Consider the following 27,408-nt stretch of genomic DNA (forward strand, 5'->3'; position numbering starts at 1 on the left):
GAAAATTGTACATACGTAGAAAATGCTCTTGCGTATCGAATCAACTGAGAGATATAAACGCCGTATGCAGGTGATGAAGGTATATTGCTGCATAAGTAAGCGAAGTTGACGATTGAAAAGTTAAAGTCATCACGTTTATCATAAAGCTTGGTTGTTAGATTTCAATTAACGTCTTTTCTAATAAAATATCCAAATATGAAACAAATGTGTCAGATTCTGTAGTATCTTTTATCTCAAGTTCACCGGGACATATTGTATCAACATAAGAATGGAAATAACCATTGTTAATTGACAATACGTCGTCGATATATCTAAATGTCGAGTTGAAGGCCACAGCAAGTGTTTTCTTCTGATCACGTATATGATTTTGAACAAATTCTGCTTCATATGAATAGAAAAAAAGGTCTGCTAATAACGGGGCGCAATTTTTACCCATGGGAATTCCAATAGATTGTTGGAAGACCTGGTCTCCAAAAACCACATAGATATTGTCAATCAGAAACTCAAGCATCTTTTTAATGTCAACTTCAAAGTACTTGTGTGTACAATCAGACTGTTTTTTAACAAAATAATTTTGCAAATGACCAATGACAAGGTAAGTAAATTTACAAGTTTCATTTTTATTGAAAAAGCAGCTATCAATGATATCAAAAAGCCTGGATTTTAATTTATCGTGGGGAATGTATTTAAAGTATGTTAAGTTTGGATTCCTATTTTTCCATGCAAGGCATTTGCTTAATTTTTGTAGTTTCCTGAGCATTTGAAATGGGAAGGTTGCAAATGCAAAACACGCAAAAAGGATTCATTCGGTGACGTTACGGCGCACCAGAGAGCAGTTCAATTTGATTTAGATGTAGTAATGACGCCCTAAGAAACTTTAAATGACTACAGAAGAAAAAAAAATATAAAGATATCACTATATCTTTAGTATACAAGTGAAATAGGAGGAGTTTTCTGCTCAGGTCCCCGGGTTAAACAAAACATACGGAAAAATACAGCTACTGGCAATAGCGAAAGACGCTGTCACTGTAGACCGTCGATATAAGATAGACTAGTATTTAGTTGAATGATAGTGAGAGTACTGTCCATAACTTGTTTATAATCTTCAGAAGGTCCCTTATGTTTGCTAGATTGGTTCATCGACTGTTTATGGAGGAATAAAGGAAAACGCAAGTATGTGCATCAATGAAATCCCCGAATTTAAGTGGGGCTTTATATCCAACTTTTTTTTAGCAAAGAGGAAACGTGACGCTGCTTTAGACACTTTGACGTTATCATCCGTGGGCTGTAAGGCGATACCGCACATAACATAAAGTCTCATATTTTGTTTATTTGAGCATATATCTAATTGAAATCTGCTATGTATATTGATGAAAAATGTACTGAAAAGTAATGAAAATTTTAGAACGCAGTGATGATTATTTTTCACTGTAGACAGTTTGTCCACGATTTTACCGGACAACCCTCGTATATACAACTATTCCCCACGATAAATTAAAGTCCACACTTTCTGACATCCTTGACAGCCGCTTTTTCAAATGGAACTAGTAAATTTACTTTGTCATTGGTCATTTGCAAAATTACTTTGTTAAAAAACAGTCTGATTGTATCCCAAGTACTCTGAAGTTGTCATTAAAATGATGCTGGACTTTCTGATTGACAATATCTATGTGGTATTTGGAGACCAGGTCTTTCAACAATCTATTTGAATTCCCATGGGTAAAAATTGCGCCCCGTTACTAGCAGACCTATTTTTGTATTCATATGAAGTAGAATTTGTTCAAAATCTTTTACGTGATCAGAAGAAAACACTTGCTGTGGCCTTCAACTCGACATTTAGATATATCGACGACGTATTGTCAATTAACAATGGTTATTTCCATTCTTATGTTGATACGATATATCCCGGTGAACTTGAGATAAAAGATACTACAGAGTCTGACACATTTGTTTCATATTTGGACATTTTATTAGAAAAGACGTTAATAGTAAAAAAAAAAACAAACAAACAAAGCTTTATTATAAACGTGATGACTTTAACTTTTCAATTGTCAACTTCCCTTACTTATGCAGCAATATACCCTTATCACCTGCATACGGGGTTTATATCTTTAAGTTGATCCAATACGCTAGCGTATGCTCTATGTATGAACAATTACTAAAACGAGGTAAGTTATTGACAAACAAGTTGATGAAACAAGATCATCAGCAGTCTCGTTTAACGTCATCATTTCGTAAGTTCTATGGTCGATACAATGACTTTGTCAGCAAATACAATCTTTCATTAAGTTAAATGCTGGCTGACGTTTTTCATACTAATTGTTAGGGCATTATTTACATACTGAATTGTCGACGAATTTTTCCGTTATTTCCCGATCATGACAAGGAGCACACGGCGGGTGTGACCGGTCGGCAGGGGATGCTCACATCTCCATGGCACCTGATCCCACCTCTGATGTCTTAGAGGTCCATGTTTGCTCTGCTCCTATTTCGTAATGTTTAATGCATGGACTTTTGAGCTCGAATACTGTTCGTTATCTCCACATATTTCACTTCATGAATTAGATGTCACATTTTAAACAGAAATGCTTTTGAAATAGAAGAAAATCTAATATCCTTGTAATAGAAGAAAGGGTCCTGTCTTCATGGAATTGGTATTGAAATTCTCAGTAAAATTCTCGAGCAGCATCCAAAAAAGTTCTAAAATTATTACTCTGTTTATCAGTCCCTTATGTTAAGAAGATTGTTTATCGTCCTCTGTAGCAGCCACGTAATATCAGGGGAGCCTCCCCCTCTCTTTTCCAAACATAAGCTCGTACTGTTGAAAATGTTCATTGAAAGGCTGGCTGCCCCCCGCCCCTTTTTCTTGTTGCAGTTATTCATATCATCTGGCAATTTCCCTTTTTTCTGCTTGTCAAAGTTTTTGCAGATTAGTTATCATTTTTTTTTCTGGCTGATCCCCCCCCCACCCCCCACTCCCAACTCTTCCCACTTTCAAAAACGATAGTACGTGCCTGGTAGCTGCCTATTTGGGTACATGATGCACTTTCTTAATTTTGCTAAATGACAAGCTAAATGACAAGCATTTTTCGCAAATTGCTAAGTTTGTTTTCTTTCAAACTATTGACTATTTTCCTCATTTTCTATTTGTCTGTTCTTCTTTTCCATAATTAATGTAGATATTTTGACACGGTGATGTGATTTGCCGAGAAACATGTTTAAGTATGAGACGATAAAAGTACTTGATTTTTTTTCATTCAAATATTCATTTTATTTTCATTTATCAACACATGATTATTGTACGGGTATTGTATATCTCCCGTTTTTAAACACAGAGAAGACCCTAGGCCTTGAAGGTCATCTGAGTATATTCTTGAGTACATGTGCATACTGAACTCGTAAGCTTATGACCGACTTAGCTCCATTTTGGGCCGAATGTCGTCTTGAGTGAATGATTGTTCCTGTTTTGGTAAAGAACTCTTTCCTCATTTCCATTATGGCGAAAGATTATCTTATGCACATTTATTATATGAAAAACTCCCAACCCTGGAATCTGTACCCTGCAGCCAGGGAAATCAATCCACAATTTAAAAAAAGGTCATAATTCTTTTTTATGTATGCAAAAATATAATGAATTTTAATGCATTACAAAGTAAGTTGGACTCTTACGCCTGAATCGTGAATCCAAATATATCAGAATTGCTTTTAATAACCAGAGACATAAATTTTATTTATGTCTCAACTGTAATCATGGAAATAGTCGAATGCAATAGTCCCGACCATACGAACTGTTTTTAAACTAGATTTGTGGTAAGGAAAAATTGCAATGGGTAAAAAAAAATAAATATATGAATAACATAAAATCTTTGAAGATTATAATACTTGTAATGTTCTAGCCCCACCCTTTTGGTTTTAGCTAGGAGGATGAATATCATAAAAGTAATAATTTTATGTAAGTTCATTGATATGAAATTGGAATATACAATTTTCGACGGTGTGTACAATTAGGTGAGACACTACAAGAGGTGAATAACCACTGTTATTTAATGAAGATAGGATATCCCTATTTATGGATATAGAACGTTGGAGTGGGCTCTGCAGCCTGTTCTTACGAAGTGTTTATACTGATGAGGTTCGTAAATTATTGTGTATCATTTTAATTTTTAAAAATTTACTCAGTTACGGTCTACATATCTATATTATTGCACACACTTCGTAACCTCTAACATTTGTAAAACTGTCTATTGTTTTAATTTTATATATTTACAAAATTATTATAGCAAAATAAAATCGTTTGGTAGTGCGGTCAATATTAAAAAAAAATATAGCATTTGTCTAAGAACTTCATGGACAACCCTCAAAATTCTGCACAGTTTTGAAAACGTTTCTTTGAAAACTCTTGAGCTATTTCCTCACAACAAGAGTGTTCATGGATACATTCGAACTTACGTGCAGATACACAGACAAAGCGATATGACATCAAAATGCATAGGTGTCTTTCTCTTATAATAACATTCATCTATGCAAATTTTGAAAATATTTCGTTGAAAACTGTTTGAGCTATAGCGTCACAAAAAAGACAGACAGATGACGAACAAACGGACAATGTGCTTCCTGTAGGTCTCCCGCATTACATGCGGGGTCCCAATAACTACTTTGTGTGGTCACATAAATATTTCTTTCTACTGTATAAAGATGTTAAAATGTGAATATCTAAAGAAAAAATGGGGAAAAAAACACATTGTTCTTAACATCAGCAGGTAATCAAATCATTTTGCATTATGTGTTTAATTTCCAACAAAAGAATCTATTCGAAGTCCAAACAAAGTATTCTTTCAAGAGGGATTTAAAAAAAAAAATAGCAATTGTAAATTGACACAAATAGTAGTATACAAAACAAAAAGAATGGGGAACAAAGCTTCATGGTCTTATTTTGATAAATGTAAAAAAGAATAAGGAATACACAAAATATTAATTTTTAAAAGGTTAAGTTCAACAACATGAATGACTACCTGCATAACAATTAACAAGAGTTATTCCTCTTTGCCCGAAGAAAAAGAACGACTATTTTTATTAAATGTTCGATTATGAATATGGATTTTAAAAAAAAAAAACTAGAGGGTGGATAAAGAGACTAGAAGCAAAACATATTTTTTTATTCTATGGGCAAAAGCTAGACAAAGGTTTCCATTGAAAAAATATTGGACTGTCTGAAGAGAGTAGCACCAAAGCCAGTGCATTTTTTTAAAAAATTCAAAATGAATCGTGAGGTTAATTTCTTTTATATAACAACGTGATTTTAAAATGTCTATCACTTTTTCTTATAACAGTAAAAATATAAATACACAACGTTTTTTTAAGGGGAAAAGAAGAGAAATTGTACAATGTTTTACCAAAATAAAATAGATAATGTGTTATTTAGAGTGCATCACAAATTTTTTTGTCGTTTTCCTTCAAATTAAACAACTATATATTGCAATTAAATTAAAATATAATATCCGGCATTTTTTTTATTTATTTAAAGAATGAATTTAATAGCTATCCAATTTATACTGTATAAAGTGGGTTGGGACAGTTTACGCTTTATAAACCGCGAAGCGGTTTATAAAAAAGCGTAAACTGTTCCAACCCATTTTATACCGTATAAATTGGGTAGCTATTAATTTCGTTCCTTATAATTTAATTTTCATTCATTTAGTGTAAGAAAAAATATGATTGCCCTTAGAAAATGACTTCAAATTGTACAAAATTAAAATGTAACGTCAGGTGGATCGATACGTTTTGACGCAAGTCATTGTGACGTAGGCAACCCAATTTATACGATATAAAGTAATTATTTCGTCCAATCAAATACCGCGTTATTAACGGAATTAAATTATTTATTTATTTATTTTCTTCTTTATATATATATATATATATATATATATATATATATATATATATATATATATATATATATATATATATATATATATATATATATATATATATATATATATATATATATATATATATATATTTTTTTTTTTTTTTTTTTTTTTTTATTTCTTTTCTTTCTTTTTTTTTTTTTTTTTTTTTTTTTTTGAATTGGCAAATATACATGTAAATTGTCATATGCCTCGGTCAATATTGATATTTTTCTGGTGAATAACAAACCATATTCACCACCGAAAGAGTCCATAATTGTTTTATTATATAGCCCGGATTTGAATAAATAAGACATTGAAGGCATGATGATACTACTTTCATTTACGAACTTCTGTCGTGGAAAAATAAAAAAAAATGTCCAGATTACAAGTTATAGCTTCCGTGTTTTCCTTTTGCTGTTTGTAAGACATCGAAATGTTTAGAAAATACTCCTGCGATAGGCTTGGCTAATGTTTTTCCTGCTCGGATACACAGCTGGCTTCGGCCGTTGCAACCATTGTTTACAACGTTGTTTAAAGTGTTGATTGTGACGTCACAATGCCGCTGCACGCGCACCGACCCTCCGGTGAATACGGCTTCAAAACCAGTGAATATGTAGTGTTATGAACTGTTTGCGTTTGTATAGATTATATAGGGACTATAAATAGACTATATAATAAATATGTATATTCCCTTTTTCAATTTCCAACACTATTACTAGTCTATTAAAACTGTTAGGAAATTCAAACTTTTCAAATTCCATTCTTCAATGCCATACTAGAGTTCCTTTTGCTGTAAAGCATTCAACAAATACTCAGTAAGTAATTTTTTCTGTGTTACTAATAAAAAATAGTTCATGCTTTACATGCTGTTCTTTTGCATTCAATAAATAAGTGATCAGCTGTTTCTATGTTACTTATGCTGGAGGAGAATCAACCAACCCTATTTGAAAAAAAGATTATCATTTGATCAATACATATTGCTCACGGCGGTGTGACCGGTCAACAAAGGATGCTTACTATCTCTTAGGCACCTGATTTGACCTCTGCAATTTCCGGGGGTCCTTGTTTTATACCCTGTTCACAGATTTGTATTGTTTGTAGATTTTTTTTAGATCGATCACCTTATCTTCACCTTCAGGTTATCTTCGCCTTTTTTGAGATTTTTCCGTGTAGAAATTGAAAGCATAACCAATGAATGATTTTTATGTTTTTTGAAGAGAAATATCTTATTCCAATCAGTCTCACTGAAAAATACATTGTTTTCATTCCATTTTAGACGATAACTGATTTGCTCTTTCTTTCACTAGTACTAATTATCCTTACAGCCTTTATTATCTTCATGGAAACATTGAATTTGAAATATTAAGTCCAACCTGACTGAATTTCTTAAATTTTATTTATGATTGTATTTATCCTTCTTTTCACAACCAATAAAACTATTCAACATTTCGTGTTACTTTTCAGTATGCTATAGAGTCAAGACTTAAGAAATCCTTGTCAAAAAGAACATTGTTTTCACATCTTACAATTACTTATCTACAAAATTACTTTAAAAATCATGCTGATTACGAATACTGAAGTTGATATTGAAAAGATGTTTAATTCGTTATTGACAAAATTTATTTAAACTTTAGAGATCATGTCTTCCAATGATCTGTTGAAAATCCTGTGGACTCTAATTGGGCATCTCTATAAGCTGACTATTTTATATTTTTTTTATATCGTTGTTTTGTTAAAAAAATTGTTTTTTCTTGTGTATCGATTCGATATACCCAAGTAAACTTGAAATAAAACAACAACTGTTTCATATTTGGATGTTTGACTTTTAATAGGCCAAACTAACAACTAAACTATATGACATACGGGATTACCAGCTGTTTCATCGTCAGCTTCCCTTATTTCTGAAGTAATATTCCACCATCATCTGCATATGGTGATGTCTCCCAACAGATATGGTATGCAATATCATGTTCTATTTACAATCAATTTTTAAACCGAGGCAGGCTAGTTACTGGCAAAAAATTTACAGGGCTTTCAATAATCTCTTTTAAAGTCAACTTTCACGAATTCTATGGCCGCTAAGATGAAATTTTTGCAAGTACAACCTATCCTTGGGTCGTACCTTGACTGATATTTTTCATACCAATTGTTAGGATTTTTTAAAAAATATTATTGACTATGAATCACTCATTTCACCTGTTCAATACAGAGAGCTCACGGTGGGTGTGACCAATCGACAGGAGATGCTTTCTCCGCCTAGGAATCCATTCCTACCTCTGGTGTTTCCAGATGCCGTGTTGTGTTTTTGCTCTGTTCACGATTCGTGTCGTTATAAACAATTACGATTATGATCTGATCACTCGTTAACTTCACCATTATCTTTACCATTTTCATGTGTAAAACAAAGCCTTTTCCAGAAAACTAATTCTTTGTTCTTCTAATGTTTGTGTCATTCCATATACAGCGCTATCTTCAAAGATCACCTGCACATGTCTTTAATTTTTACTAATAAGTCTCATCCGGTTAAATAGGACTTTTCTCCAAAACATTTTTTCATCTATGGTTAGATTTAGAATGCAGAGTTCTTTTCCCATAGTTTTCAAAATCTATTTTAAAATCAGCTTTAAGAAGTTTTACCCAAAATTGCATCTGAATGATAAAATCCTCCAACCCAACTTGATTTTAATGCATAAGGAATTCTGTAAAATATATCTTCTTTAAACCTTCATGTTTATTAGTCGAAATTGTTATATGTACATGTATATTTAATTGAAAAATCAAGTTCAAGACTCGGTATCTTAATGAACGAATGGTTTAGTGAGGCCATTGTTGACTACGGATATATCCGTCTACCTAATCAATACATAGGGCTCACTGTGGGTGTGACCTGTCGACAGGGCTGTTTACTCCCCCTAGGCACCCAATCTCACTTATGGTGTTTCCAAGAATCCGTGTTTTATGCCTGTTCACAAATGTGTATTATTTTTAGGAATTCAAAGACCAATCACTGTCAGTTATCTTCACCTTTTTCATCGCTTTGTGATCGGGAGGCCCGGGTTCGATTCTCATTCGCCGCGCAGCGTCAAATCTAAGACATAAACATAGGTTGTGACTGTTCTTTTGTCAAACGCCTGGCAGTAGAAGTGAAAGTTAGGGGTCTTTCGGATGAGACCTGAAAAACCGAGGTCCCCTGTCACGGTAGGCGTTAGCACGATATTTGTGAAATTTGTGAAGTCAGGCCAATATAAAAAAAAAGTCAATATGATTCTCATTCAGGGAGCCCAATGTTTTGATTCCAGTTTATTATTTTGAGAGTATATATTACAACAGGTATTCTTCAAGAGCAAGTCCAGCATTTGAACAGATTTCTCTGGACATCCTTCGAGGAATTCCACTTGTTTCTTTTTGTCAAGTATTTAAACTGAGTGTTTGTTTTATGTACTGAATCAACAAGTATGAAACCAAAAAGTGATGGAAAATTCATTTAAACGCAAAATATCCATAAATCACAATCTGTATTTGAATTTTCGGGGTAAAGAGAATACTACCGGATTTTGATTTGGGACGTGCTTGGGAATATTAACATTAGATTCATATTTAGACATATCGGACTTTGACGACTTCTTTTTATTCATGGCGTCTTGGGGAAGCAGTTATTCTAAAATGATAAATGTATTTGTCAACAAATAGAAAATGAAATATAAATCTGAACTCTTGAAATTTACTAAATTTTCTTTTCAATCCGATTCAAAGGATATAATGTAATATTGGAATCTTTTAGCATTCAATAAAAAAAATCCGTCTACATATATTGGACTATGCAACAAAAGATGGCGCCATAAAAATGTTTCATTTTTATTTATTTATTTTGGTGAAATTTCTACAGCATCAGCGAGAGTCAGCAAATGTGTATCTTTTAACAAAAACAAATGATGTTTCCGAAGATTGGACAAATATTTGATGTTATGTTGATATACAGCATTAGATGTGTGAAAAGAAAATTCTATAAAGAAAATTGTCAGAGAGAAAGGAAAAGTAGCATTTAAATCAACAATCGATGTAAATATACTAAACAATGTATATTATGATCTGACAACAGCTATTACATTGTAAACTTTATCAGAGTCGTGTCATGAGACCATTTTCATTGTCTACATAGCCGCCATTTTGACATCCATTTTCTGTAGGAGTTTTCCCGTTCTCTGTTTTCACAAGTCCATTTGTATGGATTTCCTTTTCCTTTCCTTTAGAATTAACATCCACTTCCAGATTCAGAATATCTGTATTCAAGTCACCAAATACTCCGCCTTCTTTTGATTCTTTGTCTATCTGTAATGGTAATGAGATTTTCAAATTATAGAAGTTCAAACCAACATTTCAAGGTAACGATTTTCGAAAAGAAAAATCATTTGCATAATTAGTTTTCCAATTCGGTCAATTTCCATGTCCGCTTAACTGGTACCCTTGTTATTTGATCAGAAAATATATTCAAATCTATTTATCTACGCCTGGAGATGTATATATTGAAGTCTTCATACAAACATCTTATCTTTATTGTATTCACAAACACAGGAAAATTAGCCAATGTATGTGAATGTAATTAAATGAACACCAAAAATATGAAATTCAACATATTTTTTGTACCAATCAGTTGTTACTTCGAACAACCAATAATTTACTGTTTTGATTCTCCATTTTTCTTAAAATATTTTTATTTTGGATTTGAAGGGGTGTATCTCTCAAACAGAGTGAAGATTTCAAAGTTGAGTTTGCCTAACAGTGCATATAAATGATTTTCTTATCTCAGCTGATTTTGCTTGTCATATATCATTAAATTACTAGAAAATTAGCAACTTGCTGCGGGATGTGAAGATGGGTAGAAAAACTGCCATATTTCTATCTTAATTGCTGAATAAACATCTATCCAATGCTCTGTTTGCCTGTGTTAAAGTTTATAATGAATATTAACAAATTTAAGTAAAAAGCTAGTGGACTTTTTTTAATTTTCGCCGAGAAACCAAGTCGTATGTTGGATCTTCCGGCGATTACCCGATTAGCTGGGTACTGGTTGATACCCATAATATTTATTACTGTCAACATCATTGTAATGAACACTAAATATCAACGACGAAAAAACTGTAAATAGAAATATTTCTCTCCAAATGAGCTTCCCTTTTATTTTCTGGCTTATAACTGTATCATAACAAAAATTGCATTAAAATAAGAATGTAACATATTTTGGTGTATTTGCACTATTCGGCTGAGAGAGATAACAGATGCGAAGCTCTGAAGATAAAAATAAACATAGATGCTGGCCACTAGGGTTTGACCTTTTCACCTGGACGGTTTCAAGAAAATGATTCATTTGCAGGCGGTTGTTTACTTGTTTATCAAAAGATGTATTTGGTTAGGAGGAAGGAGCAACCAATAGTATTGAAGTGACCAGAGGTCAGTTGTTGGAATATATTAGCTACAACAATTAATATTTAAAGATTATGCAAAAGATAGGAAAGGATTTTTAAAGTGCATTAGGAAATTAAAGAGTGTTGAAGGGCAGAAAAATAGTAATTAAAATTCAAATTAAAATTCAAAAGTAGTTATTGCAAATTTTGAAGGATTAACAAATATGGGGATGTACGACTTCAGATATTAAAACAGGCGGCCGGGACAGACACGAATTCAGTGGAAAGCTGAATTGTGACTGTCTTGGTTGCATGTTATACAGGTGAGATCATTTCGTAGACTTGCGCGGTTTTTTTGTAAAATTATTTTATTTTCAGATGGCTCTTTTTATTTACAGGTTAAAATATTTCATATAAATAGTAATATGTATTAGAATTTTGAGAATAGTGTGTGAAATTATTTATTGTAATTAGAAATAGTAAAAATAGATTGTTTAATTTAATAAAGAGTGGAAAGCTGAATTGTGACTGTCTTGGTTGCATGTTATACAGGTTGGGTAACATCTCCACTCCCCAACACCTGTGAGCCGCTCTGGTCAGGAAAGGTCCTCATTTATGGAAGGTGGAATTTAAAGAGTTGTTATATTTGATGTGTCCTCTCACTTGCATAGCCAAAGATCCCGGGTTATACAAACAAATGCATGATCGGCCCAATGTCATTCGGGACTCTGCCTCCTCAAACTTCAGTGGTTGAGGTACAGAAAATAAGAACCATTAGGCTGGAGTCCGGAATGAGGTTGACCCGGTTATGATAACTGTTTAATTACTATCCTGTACTCCGACAAGAGAACTTTAACTCAAGATTTATAATTATATAGGAAAGAAAAGAAATCAATCTTTGAATCACCTCGTCAAATCTGACCCCAAATCTCATCGGCTTTCTGATCTTCTCTGGTAGGTACGGGAAAAGAATGTCAAATAACGGACAAATCAGCTTGGGATCCAGCTTTTTAGGATCTTCTGGGCCTAGAAATCATTTTTAAAAAATATGAGTTTCACAGAACTATCATAGCTAATGTACATACAGATGTAGATGTTAACAAATGTACACGAATGCATGTTCGAATACCATGGTACTTTTAATTCATATGGCTACCATGTAAGGTTATAACAGAAATGATAAGAATTTATAGAGATGATGCACAAAAGGCTCGAAATGTTATGACATTTAGGAAATGTTGTTTTTCTTTTTTACCCGTGAATTTTTTTTTTTTTTTTTTTTTTTTTTTTTTTTTTTTTTTTTTGTAATCAAATGAACTTAAAATAATTTTTAAGAAGTTAAATAAAAACACTTTTTATACATGAATCATATGTTTTCAATATGTAATTTGTTTATCCATTACATTCTTCATTATGTCTTATCATTAAATAGAGGAGTAAAAATTATTACTATAAAGAATACAACATCATTACTTCTTATTTTTTTCAATATGTGAATTTTTTTACTCAAAATATCAAACCTACCTGTCACTAAACTGACAAGGAGACCGACCACTACTACAAACAGAACGGCCGTGGCGCTATACCACAAGTAGGACAGGGCGTACAAGGGACTGAATATATTTCTGAAATAAAACAAATCATTACTATAATACGCTAAGGTTGATAAAGGGTATTTTCAGAAAAAAATTCATGTATGAGAGAAGGCATGTTAAATCTTTCGTTTTAGTACTATAACCTATAGTAAAACATATAATAGAATTTTGATACATATCTGATAATTAAAATAATGAAGCAGTAAATCATTTTCTTTGCTGAATCAAGCAATATAAAGGGCGAGATGGACTAGTGAGCCATGAGTATTTCTCGGTCAGAGACGGAGTAATCATTCTGTGAGTCAGGAATTCTCAATCAGTGATACGTACTCCTCCTCTACAACTGGAGAGGTCAGCTCTGTTGTGTTGAAATAGGAAGATGTTGTTGTAGCTGCATTGTTGACGGTTTTGTTTAATAACGAAACAGTGGCTGGTGATAGTGTTGTGGTAAGGTTCCAATTACAACCACTTATGTTTGTCGGTGCTTTGGGGTTGTAGGGTTTGTAAATCTGAGCTCCCACTCCAATCCAGAACATAAAAACCAGACCAAGAAAAAGTCCACAATAGGCTCCCTAAATTGATATAAAAAATAAAGCAACCAAAACATAAAAATCGACTTAAAAAGAAAAACAAGATACATTAGAAATACAGGAGTAAGACCGAATCAATTCAGAACATAATTGTCAATTCAGGAAACAGCCCGCTATAGGCTCGACACAACATACTAAAATGTCAAAGTCAATCCAGAACATTGAAAAACAACCAAAGAAACAGTCCACTAAAGGTCAAACTCACTGATATAGAATTTTATAAGGACCTTGGAAGAGATTTTTATTTTATATATACAACTAATATTCGTTATGAAGATTTCCACCCAAAGTACAGCTGAAGATCCTTTGCACGTTCTAAACGAGAGCTTTGTTTAAAATGATAGTGATATTACTGTAAGTGCTTTGCAATTCAATATTAAATGTTCTCTAACAAAATAATCTCTTTAATTCAAAGATATAATGTTACACCAGAGTATCTACATGTATTATTTAAAATGACATTAGTAAATTGTGAATCCTGTAAAATCTGTTAAAGATATTTTTATTCAATCACTTTAGTTCTCCTGAATAGGATATACAAACTATTTTATGAAGTGAGCACATTTCATGATAATGATTGTAAAAAAAACGAATCAAATAATTTTCCTTTGGGTCAGTCTTGTTTTTATAATCATAAATAGTTTGAACAACAATTTTATCGATACTTACCCATTTATTTGACCACGGAAACATCATCCCTAAGATGAAGAGTCCAAGAAGAGGACCTCCAATCATTCCAAACAAAGACAACGCAGCCTAAATTAAGATTGATAAAGTATCACAAGCTCTGTTATAAGTGTATTATTTCTGACTTTTTAAAGTTTGAAATATTTATAGCGAGGCAAATTCAAAATGTCGTATTATAGAGCAGAGCAGTATAGTTCATGTTTATATCAATTGAACTTGACAATAATCCAATTCTCCATCTCTCTATAAACTTTTATGGTTTGGTCTTATTATATAAAATGTTGCACCATATTTGTCGAATGAAATAATTGAAGATAGCAAACAGTGATCGATCTCAAAAACTTACAAACAATACAAATGTTATTGACTTTTAAAAGTTTTATGATTTCAATTTCCTAAAAGTTCTTTGGAATTTTTGAATTTTGAGAATCCACTTTTGATTTACACAGTATACTCTAGCATATTACGTCTGAAATTTCTCTTTTACAGCAAGGTAATATTTTTTGGATGAGTAAAAACGTACCATTTTAGACAGAAGTGATAGAATGTACATGATATCTCCTAACGATATATAATATGTTTGTTTAATCTCAAGATCTTTTAGATTATATTTGAGATAGAATCATTTGACGAAAGAGTCTGATTTTTTTTTTACATGTAATAAGAAATACTAGTTCAATTTAAAAATATTTTTCTAGATACTATATCTTTCAATTAAAAAAATTACAAAAAAAAAAAATAGTTGTTTTCTCTGCAAGAGTAAGTTGCACAGTGATTATAGAATTCACGAGTCACCGTGAAGCTTACAGACTCTGTTCATAAGATAAAATATCATACCTGCAAGACACCTCCAAGAAGAGAAGCTACGTAAGTAAGACCCAAACATATTATCCCGAATACAAACGCTGCAAAATGAATTAATTCCCTTTAAAGTTTGTAGTCTACAATTTAATGCCAGCTATTCTACTCCAGCAATACTTATTGAAATGTAATAATTAGATGAGATTAAATGAAACTACAGCTAATAAAAACTTTAAAAATCTAATACAAAATGAATCCTTTACATTTATAATATTATCGATGTTATCGATTCATGAGTCTTATCCAATTATCAAAATTGTTTGGGAAATGTACTGTAGATAAATATTTCAGATCATATTTATGAGAGCATAGGTCGAATACAATGTAACTCACCGAGTACCTTAGATGTGTTTGTCGCAGCATTTTCTGAGAGGTTCTTGAAGAAATATGCCTTAATAACGTCTTCTAAGACCACAGCGGCTAGGGCACTTAACCCAGATGATATCGTGCTAAAGAAACAAAACAGTTATCATGCGTATGAAAAAATAAGACAAAATTAACTTTTTCAATCTCCTTTCTGTATATTTCATCTACAGATTACATGACGGTTTTATTTTAAATAAAGTCAAAGAGGAATGGTATAATTTCAATCCATTCTCGTTGAGAGCATTCCGCTGCAGTTTAACGATTCTATTTGAAAGGTTATATGTCTTTTCTGTAAGTTTTTGAGGTAAAAATAGCAGCAAAAGGGTAGTTTGACAAATTGAAAAAAAAACAACAACAAAAAAAACAAAACAAAAAAAGAACAATAAAAACATAAAAATATATAACGAACCTTAATGCTCCGCTAAACAAACAAGCTACAAACAGGCCTGGAAATCCCTTCAGATACCCCAGAACATCCATCACAAATAGAGGGAGAAGCTAGTATTAAAAAATAACCATTAAAAAAACAATCAATTATTATCCATTCTTATTTCAATAGTCTCAAAGAATTTTAACTGATTTTAATTTTTTTTTTCATTTTCCAAAATACTTCAAAAATATACCAAGAGGAATTTTTTTTTTAAAAAATTGAAGAAATGCAATACCTCGAATGCTTCTTTGCAATAACACTGCTAAATTATAGCATCTTTTTATTGTCTTAGCTATTTATGTCTTCATAAGGAATGCTTTCTAATGATTTGCATTATAATCATCACTTTTTTTTGGGGGGGGGGGGGGACTTTGAGCATATTTTTAAAAAATAAATAAATCATAAATTTGAAGGGGAATCGGTGATTCGGTGCCCTGTATCATTTATAACTCGTCTACGACAAAGATCATTTATTTATTGATAGAAAAATGGCAGCTGAGTAAACAACTTTGAACATACAAGGTTTTTAACAATTTGATTTCAAATATCTCTGTATGACGGGTTATAAGATAGGGCACTTTGTTTCTGGGATACAATCAGTTGTTTATATGCATCTGGAGAATACAAGTAAGTTGATTCAATACACCCAATGGTTTACAGCTTGATGAAAACAGTTGATCTAACCGTAATTCGTGCTTGCTTCCAGATATTCATGCTCTGCTTTTTTGTAGTTAGCATACATTGATGAATGCGATAAAACGTATTGAATCCTTACAGAAAAATATCAACAATGTGAATATTTCCCAGTATATAAGGTGAAATCAGACGGTTGTAGACAATTATTTGATTTTAACAAAATACATGTACATAAAATTCATCAACGAATATATTCTTAAACATAATCTGACTACAGCATATGGGTTTTTTTGTTGTTGTTGTTGTTTAGTTTTTGTTTTTGTTATTTTCTGGGGGGTTTTAAGTAAACCACTGACCAAATATTTTACTGATCCCGTGGGTTTACGTAGATAACAGCTATGGAGGACACTTGGGAAATGCTAGGAAACGGTTCATCATGGGAAATATGGAGATAACGAACAGTATTCAAGCTGAGAGTCCATTTAGACAATACAAATCAGGAGCAGAGCAAACACGGACCTCCCAAAACATTAGAGCTGGGACCATGTGCCATGGAGGAGTGAGCATCCCGTGCCGACCGGTCACAGCCGCCGTGTACTCCTTGTCATGATCAGGAAAAACGGAAAATTCGTAGACAATTCAGTGTGTTATTAATGGCCTAACAATTAGTATGAAAAGCGTTAGTCAGCATTTGACTTAATGGTAGGTTGTATTTGTCCACAAGGTTATTGTATCGACCATAAAACTTGCGAAATGATAGATATCCACATCTGATTTACACCACTTCTCAAATGTACCGTTGTACAGTACTCCTAAAGTTTGTCCTTCACTGCTGTAAATATTTTAGTGAGGAATAAAGAAAGAGGATTGCTAGAACATTTAGTGGAACCCGCTATGTATCTTTGTTTATAAGGATTTGTTTGTAAAATATTTTAACAAAATAACGAACAGCTTGTAATGAACGATAATTCTGATATGAATACCAAGAAACAAACCAATTGTTGATTGTGGTAAAATCCTACACCATCAACTGAATTTCAAAGTCATTCATCGATCTAAAGATAGTTTTTTGTTGGACAATAACTCTCTGTGAAAGTGTCAGCTTGTCTGCGTGTATATGAACTTATTAAAATATACGGTACAAAGTATAACAAAGTAAATTGTTATATTTGTGTCGCTTTTTCGTGAAAGCGTACCTGATCTGAATTTTTAACAAGGTTGAAAGTAAAGGGATCACAATTACTGTAGAAAGCGTACCTGATCTGAAGTTTAAACAAGGTTGAAAGCAAAGGGATCACAATTAATGTAAAAAGCGTACCTGATCTGAATTTTTAACAAGGTTGAAAGCAAAGGGATCACAATTACTGTAAAAAGCGTACCTGATCTGAAGTTTTAACAAGGTTGAAAGTAAAGGGATCACAATTACTGTAGAAAGCGTACCTGATCTGAAGTTTTAACAAGGTTGAAAGTAAAGGGATCACAATTACTGTAGAAAGCGTACCTGATCTGAAGTTTTAACAAGGTTGAAGGTAAAGGGATCACAATTACTGTAGAAAGCGTACACAACCATTCCAATGAGACAACTCAGATACAGGATCAGACACAAGCCAGGGAAGTTCATCCAGATAGCACTACAATTAATACAAAAGATGCCAAAAAAGCATAGCCGGAGTTAAATTTTAGTTTTATTTTTCATTTATGCTACATTATTGGCCAAAAAACATCGATTTATGAACTTTTCATCTACTTAAATAATTATGCTGATTCTAATTAATAAAGAATAATGCATAAGCTTATAACCAAACAGTGGTTTATACCTAAACATTAATGCTTTCCAAAGCAAACTATATGCGTAAATTTGTATGACAATATATTATAATGAGAACGTTCTGAAAAATTTACATCCAGGATTGTCTTTTTGTGATTTTTTTACACGGTGTGATTTGTCCAGTCAAGAATTGAGGTTTAGAAAAAGCTATCACAACATAGAGTAAATGTATTAGGCCATTATTATGCATTATTATTTAAACATTTTGTAGGAGTAGGTTTTCATATGACAATTAAAGATTTTACACATCTCACGCCCAATTCATCCCATTTTAAATCAATGTGTATGTGTACAATTCTGCTTACAGAAACAAGAAATCAATAAGTGAAACAGGTTTTTCTGGCAACTTTTATTATTTATCGTAAAATTGTCACAAAAAGCCCTTTTGAATTTTTCTTTGTTAAATAATTATGTTACATTTCTCAATCACAATCTGTAAGCTGTACATGACGCGCGATCTGTCAATGTTAAAGACTTGTTATCGAAACCATATCGAGAAGTCTTCTGTAAAAGTTTTTAACACCAATCAAAAATTCAAATTTACTGAACAATAATATTTAAATCAACATAGGGTGAGTGCGTGTATTTTTTCATAGCGCTGGGCTATATAGTTCAAATCAAACGTATTCAAGAGAATCAGAAATGTACTCACATCTGAGCCTTTCTGAGAGATGGACAGGTACAATAACGCTGTACTTGTGCCTGATTGACACCGTAAATAGCCACCCAGGTAAACGTTCCACCAATCACAAGAGACCAAACACTGTGTCTAACCTTAGGATCAGGGCTAAAGCTACACATATCAAAAATAATATCTAACTATTACTATATGGTTAAAATAATATCAATTTTCCATTCATAAATAATGAAAAGAGGAAAATATAACAAAGTTTTTTTTTTTCAAATTTATCAAGTTTACACTATTGAAAAATATTTCACGATTCAAACATGAGATTTAAACTTGTATTATGTTTATTTCATATTTAATTTTATTTGAATTTCTTACAGTCACAATCAATAATAAATGACAAGTTTTAATTTCAAGGTTGCTTTAATTTTTATGCCATACTGGATTATTAAGGTACAGACAAAAAGAAAATTAAAACTTTTCATTATGCTTAAACTCTAACTACCCTTAGAATTAGTTAATCAAATGAAGATATATACATGTAAATATTTGATTTATTTTAAGCATTTTAACATCTAGCAGGAATTATACTTTGCTAATTTTCTAACTTATTCTTACATGTTATTTTCTTAACAATTTATTCTTAAACATGTCCTAACTAAACATTTTTACTTACTCTGTGAAATAGACTCTTCCACTTTCCTCAGCCTTTTGCCATGCTTGATCAAATCCACCCAGCTCTATATTACCTTGGATGAGAATTGCAATTAGCCCGGCAAACATCATTCCAACTTGAAAGGAATCCGTAAAAAGCACAGCTTTCATTCCACCCTGAATTTTGAAGAATAAACAAATAAATAATGTCAAAATCATAGTTTTCGATTGTCTGAATCATCAAATGCAAATATGAAACCATGGTACAAAAGTGGATGTCTCCAACCTCATTGTACTACCCCAGGTCGTAACTATATAATCTGATGATGTGCTCTTTTTCAAGATTCAAACAAATCAACAAATGATGATGGATGTAATTGGCTAAAAGTATGTTTTTTAAGAAAGTCTATAACCCAATTTCAAATCTAATTTGAATCTGGCATTCACGATATATGTGTGAAATCATAAGATATGCAAGTATCTGATTTATTTCAAGAGAAAATTCCACAGATGTAGTTTAGAAATTTGTTCAACAACATCAAATATCCTTGACATTTTATACTTCGAAGTAAGATCATTATGAATATCTTAGTCATGGACAACAGTATACTATTGCGTTATTTACCCCGTATTTAGTGAATAGTCCCAGCTTTATAAGGAAGCTTGAGTCCAATTCAAGGATCCAAAGTTATTGACAATTCCGAAGATGCATTGCGCTTTGACCTTCACCTTGAGACGTGAATTGACTTAAGATACTTTAGTGGATTTGAGTACATGTATCAAAGGCGGATCCAGCCCCCCCCCCCCCCCCCGTTTGATTTTTTGTATGTAGAACGCATATGTCCATTATCCTAAAATCGAGGAAAAACACCTCTTATTTGGAAGAAATCGTCAGCTTACGTGGGCTTCGTCGGACCTCCACCAGGGCTTCAATGAAGCCCCTAAACCCCCTGCACTCTACTGCAGCACCCCCACCCCATCCCCGTTATGAAATTCCTGGATCCGCCACTGTGTATAAAACGTACTCGGCAACAGTATGCAAAATTTATCTATTTCAAACAGTTTTGAGCGAATCATGAGAACTGATATACAGACTACAGTGGCATAAAAATATCTATACTCATTTCGGGGAGAGGTCTTACACCGAGGATCTTTTTTTTTGTCTTATCGAATTTACCATTTTCTTGACTTTTTCAAGGAAACGTTTCGCCTGCAACAGCAACATTTAAGAAGTTATTTTTATCGATCCCATGGAATTGATAATATCATCTTATCTGGAAATACAATTAAAGTGAAGGACCAAGGTAAAGGTCACAAAGTGGTTATTAGTTTCGTAAAATCTTGTCGCAATTAATTGTCCTACACTACACAAAAATAGAGGCACATTTACTGATATGGGAGCGGGGGTATGAAAACTAGAGGTAATGTGAGTATTTGAGCTCACAAAATGATATCCCCGCTCTCATTTCAGTATATAATTGCTAAGTGCATTGGCGATATGTAAAGGAGATTCTGTGAAAGTTCAACTGAAATTCATTCAAATGTTTAGGAGGAGTGGGTATCCTCTTTACCTAGTATTATGTCAATTGAAGTCCACGTTTTGCCACGGGAAATCCCAAATATCTGTCCGATTAAAACGTAAAATAGAAGTCGCACATGTAGTTAGGATTCTGTGAAAATCTCATAAATTTTATTCAGTGGTAAAGTAGGCGTTGCAGATAAGAGATGGCCACCCCCCAAAGTTGAATAAAGAATGTGAAAGTCCACGTTTTGCAAACAGAAAACCCCAAAGATCTTTCCGATCCAAATGTAAAATAGGAGATGCACGATGACACTACGTAATAAAGGTTCTGTGATAATTAATTTCCTCAATTTTTTTTTTTCAGTGGTATAGGGGAAGTCGGTGAGAAGAGATGGGTACCCTCAATGTTATAGAAAGAATAACAGTGTCCATATTTTGCTATGGAAGTCCTCAAATATGTGTCCAATCGAAACGTTAAATAGGCGATGTACAATGTCACTGTGTAATAAAGAAAGTTTCATATTGAATACAGTGGTTTAAAAGGAATTGCGAAAAAGGAATGGCTACCCCAAAGTGTAACGGATGGACGGACGGACACCTCCATCCTATACCCAACTTTTCAAGGAGGAGTATAATAAATCCCAAGTGTCTCCCTATATTGCAGTTGATATAAAAAAAAAAAAAAACAGACATGGAAGATTTCCTCTTTTTTGTCTTGCTCCCAGCCAGGGGAATGCTATTTAAAGCATGAGTCACTGAATATTCAATAATGCCATGCACTGTCCAAGGATTCGTGTTCAGTTTTAACACTGTCTTAATTTTATCAAGAAGTTCATGCTGGAAGTAAGTGATCACTGTAAGTAACACGTTTTGAACCATTTCGAACAAAATAAAATCCCCTAAAAATACATGCTAGGTTGATACGTTTTTTCTTATCGCTTCTACGACGTCACGAAGAGGGCGGCAAAAGAGAAGAAAACAGGACGCTCGCTGTTTACCTCCAAATCAAGCTCTGATTTACTTAATGCATTCAATGACATCTAACCACAACTAGTGTCACACAAAGAAGTATGCAAAAAAGTGAGAAATTAAAAACTTGGTAAAAAATTAATTTTACAAATGAATTCATAAAGTTACTTTGTGTAAGTACTGAGGAAGAATAAAATAACTAACCAATTCCCCTTAAGCTTGAGCATGAGAAAATATTGAGTTTTTTGATGTTTTTTTTTTTTTTTTTTAAGAGAGACAACAATATCGTTTTTAATGTTTTTTTTTTAAACTGGCCTATTGTCTCTTCTGTATTTTGCTTTACATATAGAGAGGCTAATCGTTAATAGCTAGAAAATCTTCACATTGCTTACACTTCCTGTAGGAAAGGAGTTAAACGAGTGAATTCTCTTAAAATAAAATTAGGATTGATAACTGGTGTCTTCTACCAAATTTAGACTTTGTTCAATTTAAATTTGTATACGACAATTAATTGTAATATACAAATTTAAATTGAACGAATTCTAGATCTAAATTTGGTTTCTTTTATTTCAAGTCACCAGTCCACCATCAATGACAATGGATGAACACTAGTCTACTTGATACAGAAATAAAGAGTCAAGCTTAGCATCACCAAAATAATAATATCCTATGTATAATTTCAATGCATGAAGATTGAAGCAATTCGAATTCTAAATATTTCATGATAAATTTCTTTCAAATAAAGAAAATATACTTACTATTGTCGTGTAAAGTGTGCACACAATCCCCACCGATATAACAGATCCCCATAAAGTAAAACCAGTCACTAAAATTTCAAGAAAACCTTTGTAGAGTAAGATTTATTTGTTTATTAGATATGGATGCAGTGTTTTATATACGCATTATGCAGTTTAACTCATTGAAATTTAATACTTTTCAGAATTGTTATAAAAAAACATACAACATTTTAAGAAAACTATTTTATAATAAAGCGTTTATTTCCTAATTCTTTTTTTTCATATAGCAATATGGTCCGTAACTTTGCATACATATCTCAGTTTAAAAAAAAAATGAAATTCAGATGTATTTTTCTTCTTAGTGCCGTGATCTGAAAAAATAATCCTCTGATCGCATAAGAAGGGAAATTTAGTTAATTAATAGGTCATTTGGTGACCTCGACATCTCAAACCATTCATGGAATTAATTATTTTGGTAGCATGAAGATCAAACTTTACAGAAATACTTTAGAAATGAATAAGATTACAATAAAGTTTCATGCAACACAAAACGGAGTGGTCAAACGAATTTCCACCAAATTTCCAAAATCGTTTCCTCGATGACATTCAAGATCTTTCGATGGCACATAGTTTTCAAAAAGCTTATGGAACGCAAAAATCGAAATGAACGATAAAGTTTTGAAAAATATTCTTTAATTATCCTGGATCATATATTTCTTCCATTATCTCGATAAAAAAAATGCAAAATTACGGACCACATGATATCAAATTCTTGGACAAGTTAATGCAATACCTGAATTCAATGCCAAAGATGGGGCGTAAAGTACAAGGGCCATGTACAAAAGCTGAAAAAAAGTGGATGTATTGATTAAATTTTATCTGTTCAAGCAATTATATACTATTGAAAACATATAGTTTACAGATATTTTCGTGCAAGTCGCGCCCTTGACATGGTTAAATACATTAACTTAGAATTTAAAACGAGAAATAGACACTTTAAAAATGTGACTTGAGTGTACATGTTTAAGAATATTTTAATGATTCAAATACACTTAAACTACTGTAAGAGAAATCTTGATAGCATAAACATTTTGTGACTGGATACAATTTTGCCCTTTAAAAAATATGCATGTTAATGCTTAGAAATTTCGAATGTCTCCATATCGCTCAGAGATCTTATTGCCTTATAAGGAGATCACGTTAAGATTTCACAATTTCAATCTTATGTGAAGAAGAGCATTTCCCCCCAGACTTGCAATTTATGTAACGTCTTTCGCAACACTTACTACTCTTGTTGTAATAAACGATAAAACTTTTAACGTATTAGTTTTAGTATCATTTACACAAAGATTGACAAAATACTGTGTTACTTCATAGTCTAGAAGTTGCTGATATATTTGCAAATCGTTGGCCTTCATATTGACATCGTTGATTGCTCTTCACCTAATGATAACTGATAAATACCTTCCCTTCTACTTTTTCTCCATAGATGAGATATGTTATGTAATGCTGAAGTTACATTTTACTTGTATTTTTGACTTATAATTTTACCATCTGTACGCAAAAGGTCATAGATCCAGCAGTTCGCACGCCCTTACTAAAGCGATGCTCCAGATACTGTAAAAATAAAAAATATATTTATAGATTAAAGAAATGTTATTTTTTAGATTAAAAAGCAGTTTTAAAAGAGAAAGAGGGTGATAATTAAAGGACTGATACGTTGTTAACAGTGACTTTCTTAAACTTTATTTCCTTTTTAAAGTTTACTTTATCTAAAAATTGATAAAGAATAAAACAGGAGGAAACTTTAAGTTTTCAAAAATTTATTCAAAAATTTAATCAAGAGCTGTTGGATTCTGCTGGAGATTTTTATTAGGTAGAGTGATATGATACACGATGCTGAATATTTTAAGTCACTGTATGAAGAAAAGGTTTAGCATCATTCTTGCAAACAAAATAAATACGATCAGTTACTTGACATAAAAATTCTATCAATCTTCAGTAATACATGGAATAAGAAAATCCAGTTCCAAAACTACGTCATGTATGTCCCTAAGTGTAAGTAATTGTAACCGAGTTATAATTTATTACCACTTTCAAACTATATTAAATTGAACTGAGGCCTCGGAAGAGAAAACAAGACCCAAATAACTAATAAATGACATGCATCTGATTTATGTATGAATTAACAAATATAAAGTATTTCTCATCACCATATCATAACTTATCATAACTTTTATGATGAATATTTTAATCTGTACAGTAAAAGGAAGTTTTTTTTTATTTTGAGATATAAAATTTCATTTTATTGGGTTGTAATCATATGCAAAAGGTAGAGCATTAGCCTAATATAACCATTTGGTAACCAGGATATTATTTGATAAGAGCGTATTACGTCGATTTGCCAATTTTAAAGGAGTAGTAAATTATTTTGTGTTGTGGTTTGCTTTGTTATATATTATGTCATGCATGTTAAATTGGCTCATTTGTATATTCCTTAAGATCATTATTTAGGACAGCATGTCAATATGCTTAAATGGTCTTGTATGTTTATCAGTTAAAACATATGTATTGGCAGGTAAAAATCAACGACCATTTATATAGCATTGATAAGTACATGTCAAGTAGAAAGGTTTGCAAATATATCACTGATATATGGGGAATTAAACAACTTAGATTTTCCATTTCTAAAACCAGAAACAGTTAGACTGTAATCACCGTAGCTTATTACTTGGAGAAATATACTGTCATGCAATTATATCCGCTGTTTTAAACAGTTGGGAAAGAAGTATTGTTTTTATATTACCTCGTAGGCACTTCTGACTCTTAGCTGGTAGAATATTGGCATGAACACATGGGCTGCCCCAAAGGCAACAAAAAAATACGATAGACCAATCCAATAATACATTGTTGTATAGTTATACATCTCAGCCGGGGTTCCAAGAAGTGTTATAGCCGACATGAAGCTGGCTAAAAGAGACAAAGCTACGGGAAATGGGCTCATGTTCCCTCCCGCCATCAGAAATGTTTTTGTATTATTATGTTTTCTGTCTTTTATGGCGAAAAAAAGTCCAATTCCAGCAGATATCACTAATAGAAGTCCGAAGAGTACATAATCCACAGTTGTAAAATGGGCTACTTTTCCTGTCTGAAAACTGAATAATTTTTCGTCTGCCATGTTCAAAGTTTATGCAGTGATTAATTTCAATAGAATGCCGGTGTTTTTGATGTCACAAAAAGGGATTTTCCAGATAACTACGCGACGCAATAGCATGTATTTTTAGCTTACGAATTTCAGTTTTCCAAGTTTTCACAAAAAACATCACAAAAGAAAGCAGCACTTGAAGGTGCACGTGTGAACCAGTAACTTTGTCCAGAAACACTGGAAAAAGATGTTAAACGTAGAGCGGACGGGACGATAGTGGTATTTATATACAGGTAAACTTCTTCCTGCTTGTCCCTATCCAAACAACATTCACAGTCTGTTTAGTTCTTAAGGAATTATTAACACACGTGTGACATTGATTTCAATTAACAGTATAAATAAACTACATACAGGTATGAAAAGATCCCGTTATTATCTAAAAATTATTATTTTTATTTATAGAATGATTCATAGAGAATGGCAATTTATTCTCTTAACTCATGAGGAAGTATGAATGATACCTTGTTTACAAGTGACCAACCCACTTAGTTTGGACGTCTTAAGAACTGAAACCATCATTCACCTAAGCAAGGTTAGGATCATTTGTTAATGTACAAGGTGTGTGCACTTAGGAGGGAATAATCAATGATCCACGCAATGACAATATCAGGATTTGGGAGATTAATTTCTCTATTTTACAACTCATGTCTCTTGCATCATTACAAAATGCAAACATTCCAATTAATCTGTCATATATTAAACAGAGTATCAAATTGTCATTTACAAATGTGGAACATTCTGAGACTGTTCGTTGTCTCCATGTTTCATTCTTCCGACTTTTAAGATAAAGGTTGAAATGTCATAAATAATGTGAGCTTTCCAAAACCCTTATAAACCTGTTTTCTATATCAACATGACCCAAGATGACTTCATGTCAAAGGTTAATGGCAAGCTAGTGCTTTTCAGAGTATAAAAGCAAACCTGCCTTATTTAATTAATAATACCGACTGTGTCATTCAAGTATTTGGGAATATCATATGTATGTAAGTTTAAAAAAATATAAATGAAATATAAAACTACATTTAAATTGATGAGATGTATACCAAATATTGATATTACATGCTTGTTTCTTCATTTGAAACGGAGACTACCTGGATTTGTGAATCTAGATTTCAGATATTATTTGTAGTCTTTAAAGTTTGTAGATTTACATGAATAAAATGAATACATTTTATTTTTAATGTACTTTTGATGCTTTTATTTATATTTTTTGATCAGCATTTATTTTCTTTGTTTAGTTTGTTGCTTAGTTTTTGTAAATGATTTCATATGCTATGTATGACTTAAGAGCTTTTTTCATCTTATTTACCTAAACACTAAAATAACAGTATTTTGGTATTTTGTCATAATGTTAGTTTGAAATGAGTTACTTCTTTCTTCTCTGACCTA

At 32.3% G+C, this 27,408-nt stretch overlaps 1 protein-coding gene across 1 annotated transcript; it reads right to left on the reverse strand.

Moving 5' to 3' along the window:
* Positions 1–9,752: 9,752 nt before the first annotated feature.
* Positions 9,753–26,186, reverse strand: LOC133200695 (sodium-coupled monocarboxylate transporter 1-like). The gene is made up of 15 exons (XM_061336462.1): positions 25,621–26,186; positions 24,366–24,431; positions 23,608–23,659; positions 22,836–22,903; positions 19,609–19,763; positions 18,957–19,097; positions 17,978–18,107; positions 15,820–15,908; positions 15,378–15,493; positions 15,021–15,088; positions 14,166–14,252; positions 13,237–13,478; positions 12,836–12,936; positions 12,219–12,337; positions 9,753–10,238 (listed from the first exon to the last, which is right to left on the reverse strand). The coding sequence occupies exons 1-15, from the start codon at positions 25,990–25,992 to the stop codon at positions 10,029–10,031; spliced, it is 2,016 nt and encodes a 671-aa protein (XP_061192446.1). The 5' UTR covers positions 25,993–26,186; the 3' UTR covers positions 9,753–10,028.
* Positions 26,187–27,408: the final 1,222 nt, after the last annotated feature.

The sequence above is a fragment of the Saccostrea echinata genome, unplaced genomic scaffold, assembly GCF_033153115.1.
Source record: "Saccostrea echinata isolate AGI-Se365-2 ecotype Australia unplaced genomic scaffold, CSIRO_AGI_Sech_v1 ptg000041l, whole genome shotgun sequence".
NCBI lineage: Eukaryota > Metazoa > Mollusca > Bivalvia > Ostreida > Ostreidae > Saccostrea > Saccostrea echinata.